Raw genomic sequence first — 13,212 nt, 5'->3', positions numbered from 1 at the left:
CCATGGCACGCGTGCGTGCGCCTGCACCGGTGGGTGGCGGCTCCACTTGCAGGCTGCATCGGATGCCAAAAGAGTAAATAACTGTGTAGCGGTAACAGCGATCGTGGAACACGGTCCTCTAGTCTTGGGTGGGTACGAGTACTGTGTCAGTTGATCTGAAAAAGGGTGGTACTGTGCGTACTGGCTGGAGTTGTCGGAGCACGTAAGATCAACTCCACTGCGCGACCCTATCCTGTCCGTCCCTGTCTGTTTGAGGTAAAAAGAACAAACCGGGCGGCCCACCGCGCGGGAGCAAACGGACTTTTGTCCGTTTTGTGTCCGCTTTCGACCCATCCCAGCCCAAGTTTGCGCAGCTTTTGGGGTGAAACGGATACCACGTGGACTCGCCGGCCGTCTGCGCGTGTCCTCCCCTGGCCCGCCCGTCGGTGGCACAGGGCAGGCCTTTTTCTATCCGCCCCCCTCCCTCCCTTCGGCCGCACCCCACTCCACTCTTCTCCACTCTTCCCACTCTTTCCCTCGCCGCCGCCGCTGCCATTGCAGCCGTGCAGCTCGGACGGGCGCTCGCCCACCCCATTCCCCTCGGCGCCGCCGAGCTACCTAACCACGGCCACCTGGTTTGCGCACCCACCGGCCGGATTTGGGGCGGATCCGGTCGGTCTTGAGCTCGCCCGGCTGTGGGAGGCTGGGCCGCGCCATGGACTGGCCGGGCACCTCGCCGGAAGGGCCTGGCAGGGCCGCAAGGCCACATGCAGACAGTGGTTCCTCCTCTAGCCGCTCGGATCTGCACCGTCGGTGGTCCGCCGGCAGATACACGAATGGTGGATGGCCGAGCTCGGTGCTTGCCCAAAAGCTCGTCGGCGCACCGTTGTCACTCATTAAATGCGACCACTGCCCAAGGATGGTCGTGCGCCGCGTGTCTACAACGCCGGAACATTCCGGATGGGTGTTCATCAAGTGCTTAAACGATGGGGTATGTGCTTTTTTAGCTTCGGTTTGTGGTCTCGGAGTAGACTAGTTGTGCTAACTTCAAATTTTATTGTGTAGATTGGATGCAAGTATTGGTATTGGGAAGAAGAGTACATCGATATATTGATAGAGCGAAATTTAGTACATGTTCGTGCACTTTCAGCTAGCATAGAGGCTGTAGATGAGACAAGTGCACTTGTTGCTAAGGCTAGACACGAGACTAGGTGTGACGCCCGGATAATTAGGCTACAGTAATCCCACGTTAACGATGCCACGTCACCTCGGTTATTGTTGCTAATCTCGCGTTGGATCAAAACTATTCAACTGCAAATTTGAATTTTTGTCAAACATCAAAAAATTTCAAACTTTAAAACTAAAATGTTCTAGAGGTGACAAATAATGCATAAAGAATTATGGTGAAGAACCCACATTTAAATAAGATATTTAAATGCACTAGTATGATTTGAACAATAGCAAAACAACTATTTAAACGCCTTTGGTATTTCATAAAATACTAAATTGTTTTATATCGAGGTAAAACGTTGTAAGGTAGTGGGTTATTCTGAAACATTATTCTAGAAGCTATCATCATATTTTACTAAACCAAAATAAAATTAAACCAGTAAAAGGAAAATAAGGAAAAGTAAATTGCAAAGTAAAATCAAAGTAAAAAGAAACAAAAAAAAGAAACAACAGCCCCCTTTGGTCAACTGGACCTCGGCCCAGTCGGCCGGCCCTGCTGACCAGCCGGCCCACCCCGCGCCTGGCCTACGTGCCCCCCACCCCCAGGAACCCTAGCGCACACCCCCCCACTCACCCCGCACGATCCCCCACTCTCCCACGTCTCTCTCCCTCCCTCCCCCGATCCAGATCGGGATCGGGGTGCTCACGCCCGCCCCACCGTCGTCGCCCCCGTCCTCGCCCGGAGCCTCCGCCGGCGCACACCGTCGCCGCCTCGTCCCGCCAGTGCTTGGCCGGAGCCGCCCCGTCGCCAGAGCACCTCCTTGTCCTCTTCCCCGCCGGATCGCCCCGAGCCCGGAGTCGCTCGACCCCGACGCCGGCACCTCCCCCGAACGGCGTCGTGCCCCCATCGCCGGCGAGACTGCCGCCACCTCCCCGAGCCCACTGCCTTCCCCCTGCAGCTCCCCTGTGAGGAACCCTCCTTCCTATCCTCCCTTCCCTCCTCCCGTATGGTCACCGCCCGCCACTCGCGCGCGTGCGCCGGCGTGCACCACGGCGCCCCGCGCGCCCCCCTTCTTTGGCCGCCGAGGCCCACGCTCGCCGTGGCCTCGCCCGCACCGTCGCCTCTCACTCCCTGCGCCCGGTTCGCGCACTGGGCTCCCCCTGCACGTCACTGGCCACGCCCCGACACCTCCCGTGCTCTCCTACCATGGCGCGTCTTGGCAGCCCCTGCCGCCGCTCTCCCTCCGCTGTGCAGCCCTGCTCCTTCTGCTCCGTTGCGGGTGTCGCTCGCCGCGTCGTTCCGCCACCGCATCGCCGTGCGGCCCCGCACCGGCCCGGCCCGGCCGCGCCCCCACCTCCAGCCTGCGCCACCCCGCTCTGATTCGTCGCCGTGGCCGACGCCCTACTGGGCAGCCACGGGCACACGCCCGGGCGCCCACTGCCCGCTTGTACCCGCGCCTGATAGGTCCCTCTGGGCCACACACACGTGGGGCCCTCCCCAGTGAGATGTTTAAAAAAAGGAGTTAAAATAAATAAATTAATGATTAATTAGTTAAACAATTAACTAACTTAATTAATCTAGTTAATTAAACCTAATTAACCTGCTAATAAAACTAACTAATGTTAATTAGTTAACAGCCTATGACATGCGGGACCCACCCATTAGTTGACTGGTCAACGGTCAACTTTGACCGCTTGCGTCATGCTGACGTCATAAATGCTTTTTGATTTAATTAATTCTGTTAATCCCACAAATGATTTAAATCTTTAAAAATTAATATAAAATAATCCGTAGCTCGGATGAAAATACTTTGTACATGAAAGTTGCTCAGAACGACGAGACGAATCCGGATACGCAGCCCGTTCGTCCGCCACACATCCCTAGCATAGCAAACACACAACTTTCCCCCTCCGGTTCATCTGTCCGAAAAGCGAAACACCGGGAATACTTTCCCGGATGTTTCCCCCCTTCGCCGGTATCACCTATCCCCGCGTTAGATCACCTCTGGCACCGCATATTACCTCGTTATGTTTTGTGATGCTTTGTTTGCTCCGTATTTATTGTTTCTTCCCCCTCTTCTCTCCGGTAGACTACGAGACTGAAGCCGCTGCTGGTGCCCGATCGACTACGTTGTTGATGACCCCTCCTTCTTGCCAGAGCAACCAGGCAAGCCCCCCCCTTGATCACCAGATATCGCCTATTCTTCTCTATACAGCTTGCATTAGAGTAGTGTAGCATGTTACTGCTTCCGGTTAATCCTATTCTGTTGCATAGCCTGTCATTGTTGCTGCAGATTGTTACCCTTACCTGCTATCCTACTGCTTAGTATAGGATGCTAGTGTTCCATCAGTGGCCCTACACTCTTGTCCGTCTGCCATGCTATACTACTGGGCCGTGATCACTTCGGGAGGTGATCACGGGTATATACTATATACTTTATATACATGACACATGTGGTGACTAAAGTCGGGTCGGCTCGTTGAGTACCCGCAAGTGATTCTGATGAGGGGGCTGAAAGGACAGGTGGCTCCATCCCGGTAGAGGTGGGCCTAGGTTCCTGACGGCCCCTGACTGTTACTTTGTGGCCGAGCGACAGGGCAGGTTGAGACCACGTAGGAGAGAGGTGGGCCTGGCCCTTGTCGGCGTTCGCGGATACTTAACACGCTTAACGAGATCTTGGAATTTGATCTGAGTCTGGCCATTTGGTCTATACGCACTAACCAACTACGCGGGAACAGTTATGGGCACTCGGCGTCGTGGTATCAGCCGAAGCTCTTCTTGACGTCAGCGACTGAGTGGCGCGCGCCGCATTGGACCGTAAGCTCGCGCTTGTATTAAGGGGGCTAGGTCTGCTTCCGGCCGCGTACGCAATGTGCAGGTGTGCAATGGGCGATGGGCCCAGACCCCTGCGCGCATAGGATTTAGACCGGCGTGCTGACCTCTCTGTTGAGCCTAGGTGGGGCTGCGACGTGTTGATCTTCCGAGGCCGGGCATGACCCAGGAAAGTGTGTCCGGCCAAATGGGATCGAGCGTGTTGGGTTATGTGGTGCACCCCTGCAGGGAAGTTTATCTATTCGAAAAGCCGTGTCCCTCGGTAAAAGGATGACCCGGAGTTGTACCTTGACCTTATGACAACTAGAACGGGATACTTAATAAAACACACCCTTCCAAGTGCCAGATATAACCCGGTGATCGCTCTCTAACAGGGCGACGAGGAGGGGATCGCCGGGTAGGATTATGCTATGCGATGCTACTTGGTGAACTTACCATCTATTCTCTTCTACATGCTGCAAGATGGAGGTGGCCTGAAGCGTAGTCTTCAGCAGGATTAGCTATCCCCCTCTTATTCCGGCATTCTGCAGTTCAGTCCACCGATATGGCCCTTTACACATATACCCATGCATATGTAGTGTAGATCCTTGCTTGCGAGTACTTTGGATGAGTACTCACGGTTGCTTTTCTCCCTCTTTTCCCCCTTTCCCTTCTACCTGGTTGTAGCAACCAGATGCTGGAGCCCAGGAGCCAGACGCCACCGTTGACGACGACTCCTACTACACCGGAGGTGCCTACTACTACGTGCAGGCCGCTGACGACGACCAGGAGTAGTTAGGAGGATCCAGGCAGGAGGCCTGCGCCTCTTTCGATCTGTATCCCAGTTTGTGCTAGCCATCTTATGGCAACTTGTTTAACTTATGTTCGTACTCAGATATTGTTGCTTCCGCTGACTCGTCTATGATCGAGCACTTGTATTCGAGCCCTCGAGGCCCCTGGCTTGTATTATGATGTTTGTGTGACTTATTTATGTTTTAGAGTTGTGTTGTGATATCTTCCCGTGAGTCCCTGATCTTGATCGTACATGTTTGCGTGCATGATTAGTGTATGATTGAATCGGGGGCGTCACACTAGGTATGAGGAAACAACATCGACTTCTGGCTTGAAGAAGAAAGGAGGGTGCAACATCGAGCCTCCTCCACAGATCAACAATGAATACATCGAGAAGGCCCTGACCCAACTCAAGGGAGCAGTTATGGAAGTTGGGTATCTTCTAAAATGTATTCTTATGGTTGTTATTTCTTTGGCATTGCTTTACTAGTCAAAATGTGATGATGTATTGTCATGTGCCAAAAATGAATGATAAAAAAAGTGAAGGATTTGCAAAGAAAAATGCACGAGGACAGGATGCGGCCGGGATGCGGCCGCGCGTTGGGCGCACGGCCACCGCATCCCAGGACACGCCCGGACACGACCCCAATTCCCTACCCAAACGAACAGAATCCGGACAAAACGGACGTCCGTTTGGGATCGCGCGGTGGAGTTGGCCTAAGAAATGTCAAAAGCGAAAGCATGTGCAAATTCGGTCCAAACAATTTCTTAAAAGAACATAAGAATGTTTTACCCCCGCCGTTCACTACAGTCACAACCCAATCCGCTTCCCTGCCACCGTGAACTGACAAATAACAAAAGAATACGAGAGGTTGCTCAATTCTCAATGAATATGTGCTAGTGAAGAGGAGAAAATCGGCAAAAACCCAGGGTCAAATCAAGCAAAAATCCCCTTGAAAAACACTAGTATGAAATAGAGTTGTCAGTACCCTGATAAATGGAGCCACTTTCCTTAGTTGGATTTCCATGAGACGAATTGTATCTAGGGAACCTATTGAACAGATCGGAGACCAAACCTAGTGATCTTTCTCTTGGGTGAAATTACAGTTTTATGAAAAATCGCTCGTGGGTTTGAGGTGTTTTACGATCAGTCCCCTTCCTCTTTTCGGGAACATGGCGTAAAAAGATGGACAATAACGACCGCATAATACAATTTATCGGCTTGCTTAGTACCGCATAGTTAGCAAACTTTTTGTTTAGAAAGTGGTGCTATGTCTTCCAAATCACAGAGTTAATTCAAAAGCCTAGATGGTACTGTATTAATAAACACGTACTCCCTCCAATCTTTTTAGTCTTCATACCATAAGATTTGTCTTAAGTCATACTTCATAAAGTTTGATCAAATTTATATGAAAAAGTCCCAACACCTATGATGCATCTAATGATATAAATTTGTATTATTTTTCTAGTAGAGTCTATTTTCTGTTGTTCTATACTATTTGTGTGGATGCGCGTGGAACCTGTTCAACTTGAGTTTTCGTGACTGCCCGCTCGTTCCACCTACGAGCTCGTGATAGTAAATGATATTCAGACTGCTAAAACAGCGGACATGCCGACCTGCCCGAGCCTGAAGGAAAGGTACGTTGGCATGGATCATCTATCGGTGGTCCAATTTGGATCCAACCACCACCGCAGAGCAGGCACGCCCCATGTGCCACGGCCTGCGTCGATCGGCCGCTGGCTGCTGCATGCATGCGCCACGCGTGGAGCAAACAGTTTGGATTGACTAGCCACTGATGAACCGGCAGTGGTTCTCGAGACGAGATCTCGCGCGCAAACCGATGCAGATTCAGATCTTCTGCCCCTATAGCTATAGGTGGCCATTATTGGCTCCCCGATGTTACTTGCGTCTGCAGGCTCCGGCACGGTCGGCCGGCCGCACGGCATGTGACGGCCTCGAGCCGTCGGGCGATCCAATCCAACCACCTTCCCAACAGACCGTGCCGGCAGGAGCACGAGCAGCACTAGCACTGAGCAGCCCATGTACCACCACCACCTCATAGCAGCCGAGATCGTACGTGCCCGTTCGGCCGTTCCGAACGGAACCGACAGCCCCGGCCCGGCCGGTGACTAATCAGACCTCGCCGGCCGGGGCCTATCTGGTACAGTACGAAACGGAATGATTATGGCATCATCATGCGTGGGCGTGATCACCACCAGCGGCAAGTCGAATGTAAACCACTTGACGAAGAAAACCGATGGTTCCTTCTGTATAAACAAATAAATAAATAAAGAAAATAAGAGTATGCCCGAGAAAAAGGCGACCATAGACGGGGTTCTCGGCCCGGTTGGCGCCGCGGGGGCCGCCCTTTGGTGAGTGGCGGGGGGGCAAAGGCAAAGGCAACGGAGTGGACCGGCAGGCAGCGGCGGCCCGCAAAGACCGGCCACATGCGCCGCGTCACGAGTCCCGTGGCAGAATCATGCTGCCGCCGCTTTGGCCACTCGCACGTCGCCGCCCGCCTGCCTTTCCCTTCTTTCCCCGGAAACAAAACAAAATCGTGGATCACAGGCAAAGCTCGCCGGCATAATTTATTCCGTAGCCAGCAGAAGGCTAGATCTGGCTTTCCTTCCGTTTTTCACAGGGAATTTCGCCCATCGATCAGATCAGACGCTGCTGGCTGGACTGGAGCATTTTTCCTTCCCCATCTTGGCCTGGCTGCTCCCTGCTCCCTTTGATTGCAGCCGTCGTACTGTACGCCGCAGTGGTCGAGCCCTGCAGTTCAAAATCTGAACTGATCCCAACCGCCCAACTTCCCTGCTCGAGAAATACCATCTTTTTTTTAGGCTAGAAATGCCATCTATTTAACTGATATACGACATCTTCAGCATGCTCCTAGCTGTGGCAAATATCATCGACATTATTGCACGATCAGACGGTGACCTGTCACGGGAAAGGACAGCCTCGAAAGAGATCCGAGCGAGGGAGAGGACAGCCACCACGTCATACCCAGTGCCCGAATATAGAAAAGAAAAAAAGAGGAGAAATTTATGAAGGGTCAATCTCGCGCTGTCGTGCAAACTCATTTTTCAAGTGGCATTGACAAAATTAGCCGTCCAGCAACAGCTAGGCTTCGGCGAGAAATACGACCCCTGATTTCTCGTCTCCTTGTCCCAATATTTTTCACAAGCACAACTAGTTCAATCAGTCTGACACTATGACACGGTGTGTCTACACTACTTTATTGAGACGGCAAATCTGAATATGAATGAGTTGATAGTTTTTTTCTAGCAGAATAAGATGAGATGATAGTTGTTACACCTTGCAGATCGCTTGTATTATACGGGCTGTATAGATACGAGCAGAAAAAATCCCACGCATCTTGGCAGATGCTCTTGTTTTACAGGTCAACCGTTCCCGTCAGAATTATCCGGTCCATCCAACTCACATCCAAGTTTCTTTTACTCCCGCCGTTCCTAACTATAAGTCTTTTCAGATATTCTAAAAAGTGAGTACATACGGAGCAAAATGAGTGAATCTACACTCTAAAATATGTCTATATACATCCATATATAGTCTCTGTTGAAATCTCTACAAAGACTTATATTTAGGAACGGATGGAGTACTATTTATTTATTTTAATACAAGAATAAACGTCGAAGATTTGTCAGCTTATCTTTTTATAAAAAGTAAAGAAACATGAGGAACGCTAGAAGCTTCTGATTTTCCAATACGTGTGAGTGGGCAGTTGAAACACACATGCTTTAATTTTTTTTCTCACTATTTAGGTTCTTCATTAGGTTAGGTCAACGTCCAGCATGCCGCCACCGTATCATTTTGAACATTTCCATCAACGGCCACAAATCAGCATCTGCTTTTGACCCGTGCACTCATTCACATTATATACTTTGCATATTTTTCTTGGCCAAAATAAAAGGTACTTTAGCGGATTTATTTATTCTTTTTCTTTCGTCTTATAAATGAAATTATTCCAAGAAGAACGAAAATATACTACTATGAAGCAATTTCTTCTGGAATCCCCGAGAGAATCTTTTTTTTTCTTCAGATGATTTTTTTCTCTCTACATTTTCCAGGTTTCTTGCCCACTGTTTTTTCATCTTGCATCATCTAGAAACTTTACGTCCCCAAGGGTTAAAAAAAGACAAAAGTCTGAAATAAACCTTGAATTCATATCCGAAATCTGAATCAAACCCTTACCTTTCGATCCCTGGAATCGGCACCCTGTATTTTTCGATGCCGGTCAATCTTCGCCCTAGAAATATTTGTTGCACCGGGAAAAGGATGATCCCAACCGGGATTACTCACTTCTCACATTGACTATTTTAGGCCCACGTGACATCTCCATCTTCTTCCTATCTCTCTTTCTCTTCTCTTCTCGGAATACGCCATGCCACATGCATGTCTACTCGCCAGACGTCGCTCCCAAGCGTTGCGCCTCGGTGCTGTGTGTTCATCGCAGAGTCTGCTGCTGGAGTGCGAGTGTAAACCGACGTCAAGGGCACTCCGCTCTTGGCTGGTACGGCGGCAAGCTGCTCTACACGAAGCGTCCGCGGGAGACGTGATGGCAACGTCAGCTGGTCAGAAGCTTTGTTGTTTGTTGTCCGGTTGCCATCGTTCTTGGAGACCTCATTCTGTAGTCAGGTCCCGCGCCGAGAGACGAACAAACTGGCGCACAACCACCTCTGCTTCGGGGTGTCGCCGGATTCGCGCCTGGTCGAACGACGCCGGCGCAAACCATGCCGCTGCTGGCGAGTTGCCATGCGATGAGGCAGACCAGGACCATGCACTGATGAACGTATGAAGCCTTGAACTGCAGCAACAATTCCCCGTTGTTAGGTGGCCAACGGACAGTGGGATACAGCGGGCACCGGGGCACGTACATGTTAAGAAGCTGACTACCTAAGCATCTTGATCGATTCCGGCTTGATGTGATAGTATACGCAAGGTAGGCAATTGCTTCTGCCGTATTACACACGTACGCAGTACTACAAGTAGCTGAACACGTGACAAACTTATCCCGGCGCGCAACGTGTACGAACGATCACGGCAGGTAAAAAAAAGATGAAAATGCATATACATCGTCGCACGTACTCGTGTGATACGCCATAGCCTCTCTAGTGATCACTTTCCCCTCGATCCTGGCAAGATTAAAAAGAAGAGGGTACCAATTTCAGGGATTTTAAGGTCAGGGTTCCATTCAGACTTCGAGTATAAAGTTAAGGTTTATTTTTGACATTTCTCTTAAAAAAAGGGTAAAGCTAAAGTCAGCCAAAGGTAAAAAAGAAAAGGCTAATCCATCCATCCACTGACGACTGATCAAACGGCGGGCATGGTCTCCTGGCGAAGCACGTCGAGATCGGACGGCCCGAATGACTCGTCGCCGAAGCCGAACAGGCCGGCGTCAAAGCCGTCGTCGCCCCACTCGGCCGCGGCCGCAGCAGCCGCCACGGCGGCCTCCGGCGAGTAGGCGACGCCGCCGAAGGCGTATGCGCCGTCAATCTCGTCCTCGAAGCCCCATATCTGCTCCCCGAACAGGCCTGCGGCCTCCTCCGGCTCCCAGCCCCCGGCGTCGTCCGACGAGGAGGACGCCCCGGCGGCCGGCGGCAGGCCGAGCTCGTCGTCGGAGGCCTCGAGCAGGAACCCCAGCTCCGGCTGCGGCGGCATCAGCTCGTCGGCGCATATCTCCTCCTCAAGGCTCCGCATGACGGAGGCCAGGTCGCCGGCCGCCGCGGCGTCGGTGTCGTCGGCGAGCAGGTCCAGCAGGTCCTCCGGTCGCATCCTCTTGGCGGCCTCCGCCTCCGCGGACGAGCCCACTTCGAGGTCGGCATCCCTGGCCCTCTTGTTGTTGCCGGCATACGAACTCAGCAAGAGAGACGAGGAGGAGCTCTCCATGGCCGATGCACAGACTATTCTTCCTTCTCTTTCCCTTCGCTTCTTTGCTTCGGGTGCAACGGTCGTGAAGCGCGCAGGCATATAAATAGTCAGCAGATCGGTCTAACTTCACGTACATAATTGACATACGAGCGGCCGAAATGGTTTTTCTTACAGGCGAGTGCATAACGTGTCCTTGTCGACAAGTACAAGCGTGCAATTACCTATAGAACAAACAATACACGCGCATGGGGGGCACCTCAACGAGGAATCAATGGACCCAAGGAGCCAGGCGCATACAGATATCGTTAGATTTTTTTATTTTTTATTTTTACAAATATTGTTAGAGCATCTAGAGCTGAGCGCCTCAAACCGAGTCCAAACACCGGGGAGGACGGACCGGTAAAAAAAACGTATACCCGGACGTCTCAAACCGGCCTCAAACACCTGGGCTGGCGGGCACCCCTAATATCTAGCCCAGATCTGGGGGGATATGAGGGAGTCCCGGCTGCGTCCGCCACCTCGGACTAACGTTGGGGCCCATACGAAATCACTCGGAATACCAACTGTTCGACGGGCGTCTCCTCCGAAGGGTGTGAACTTCGCGTGGCGCCACTCCAACTAGCCGCCCGAGGGCCAAAGTCCGGCAATTCATGCCGGACGACGACTTCCAGCCCTAGCCACATCCACTTCCCTCCATCCCTGCATCGCAAGCCCGAGCAAGATCCGCTTCCCTCCCTCTTCGCTCGCCGTCCGTCGAGAGCCATGTCGCGATAGAGGGTGACCACCTACTCTATGCTAACGCAAGAGCGGACCTTCAGCTGCTCAAGGAGATTCGGGCTAGGCACGAAGCCAGAATCGCAGCCGGCCTGTCTCCGAAATCCTCGGAGCCGGAGAAGGAGGAGGAAGCGAAGCAGCAGCAGAAGGCGGAGCAGGACACCCAACCCATGGAGGGGGCGGACTGGAGGAGGAGACAGAGCCAGCTGCGGGCTTCGCCATGGAGGAAGCCATGGCTGAGTTCGAGGTCGCCCAAGCGAATGAGACGGTGCAGCAGGCCGCCATCCTGCAGTCCATCAAGTCGGAGGCCGCGGTGAAGGCCAACCGGTGCTTTCTCCGCCAACGGATGGCGGAGATCGACGAAATCTTCGCGTCTAGTGAGTCCGGCGATGAGCCGTTGCCGTAGGCGGCCATCTACCCAGAGCCCGGCAGAGAGATTGTGGACATCTCCGATGATGAGTAGTGTAGGGTAGATAGGATATCTACATGGTATGTCTTTTTATTTTGCACGGTTTATATGGATTTGAGGTATCAACTATGAGATACTTGGATGCAACGGATGGAATTTAAGGTGTGTCCGGTCACTGTGTACTTGCACTTAGATTGTAAAGCCTATGTGAAAATTAACAAATCTGATCATTGTTTAAACCTTTAGCACAAAATGAACCGAATAAAAAAATACATAAAATGGTACACTTTGCATGACGCGGGGCCTAGGACGCCATGCTAGATTGCGCAACACCCTCGACGAAGGTAGTTATCGCGCCTAGCCTAGGGCGCCCGAGAATGAGCCATTTTATGATTTTGTCCGGGTCTAGGCCATTCTATGCTAAAGTTTTAAAGGAGAAACAGATCTGTTCATTTTCACCGAGCCTCTGGCCTAGTGTCTAGGCCATTCAGAACCGAAGGACAAACTAAAGAAAAACTGCAAGCAGCAAAGAAAGAAAAGATTCAAAGCCAGGCAGCTATGAATCCGATAACGACTTTGGCGGAGGACCATTTCTCTTGATGTGTTGCGCGTACCTGACGCAGCGTCGATATTTCAGATGCGGCAACCAAGGTATCTATGTCTCTTTTTTGCCCTTCAATTCCTATACACCCGGCGTGATTTGCACCGGATTCGCTCAAGCAAATTGACCTGGAGTTCAGAGCATACATAGGCACATGGCCACGCAACAGCTGTGTGTACCTAAAGCGGAATCATCGGAAGAAAGTTGCGTGTAAATTGCCCGGCAGCTTCCGGATGAAGCTGCAGCAAGTTCCAAGATATGAATGGAGAAAAGATATACTGCCACGCTAGCTGAGTGAGATGATGCGACTTGTGGATCTAGAATTTGATGGCTTTCCTGCCTAGTTTTGGCTCGTGATGGATGGGGTGGGTAGGCAGTAATCGGGAGGGACGGCTTTCTACGGAAGCTTAATTAGCATTAGCTTGTGCAGTTGTACTGATTGAGCTATAGAGGAAAGCCAAATGGCTAAGCTAAGAAAATCATTGTGTTGAATACATCTTATTAAAAGACTGGATGAGCTAAGCCAACTTGTAACACTGAATCCACCATTGCGGACGCTCTGCTTTTGGCAGCAGAAATCAAGGGGAAAATTAATGGTTGGATAACGCGTCATCATCATAAACAGCAGCAGCAAATAGCAATGGAGCAAGACATTTTCTTTAGGGGTAGCAGTGGATCAACACATCTATATCAAGTGTGGCAGTCAGAGATTACACATGTAGGGCCGAATGTTTGCGATGATGAGTAGGCTGGGCCCAAAATCATGGGATCGCCCATAATCT

The 13,212-nt window shown here is 51.5% G+C and overlaps 1 protein-coding gene across 1 annotated transcript; it reads right to left on the bottom strand.

Moving 5' to 3' along the window:
• Window positions 1-9,983: 9,983 nt before the first annotated feature.
• Window positions 9,984-10,735, bottom strand: LOC123076904 (uncharacterized). Its single transcript, XM_044499055.1, has one exon. It carries the CDS (start codon window positions 10,662-10,664, stop codon window positions 10,089-10,091), a length of 576 nt encoding a protein of 191 aa, XP_044354990.1. The 5' UTR covers window positions 10,665-10,735; the 3' UTR covers window positions 9,984-10,088.
• Between the last annotated feature and the right edge of the window lie 2,477 nt (window positions 10,736-13,212).

This window comes from Triticum aestivum, chromosome 3D, assembly GCF_018294505.1.
Source record: "Triticum aestivum cultivar Chinese Spring chromosome 3D, IWGSC CS RefSeq v2.1, whole genome shotgun sequence".
NCBI classification, from domain to species: domain Eukaryota; kingdom Viridiplantae; phylum Streptophyta; class Magnoliopsida; order Poales; family Poaceae; genus Triticum; species Triticum aestivum.
This window is presented reverse-complemented; position numbering and strand designations above follow the sequence as displayed.

Bases quoted from the DNA above. Each gene is read 5' to 3' on its own strand.
- LOC123076904 (XM_044499055.1), bottom strand. From the start codon at position 10,664: ATGGAGAGCTCCTCCTCGTCTCTCTTGCTGAGTTCGTATGCCGGCAAC.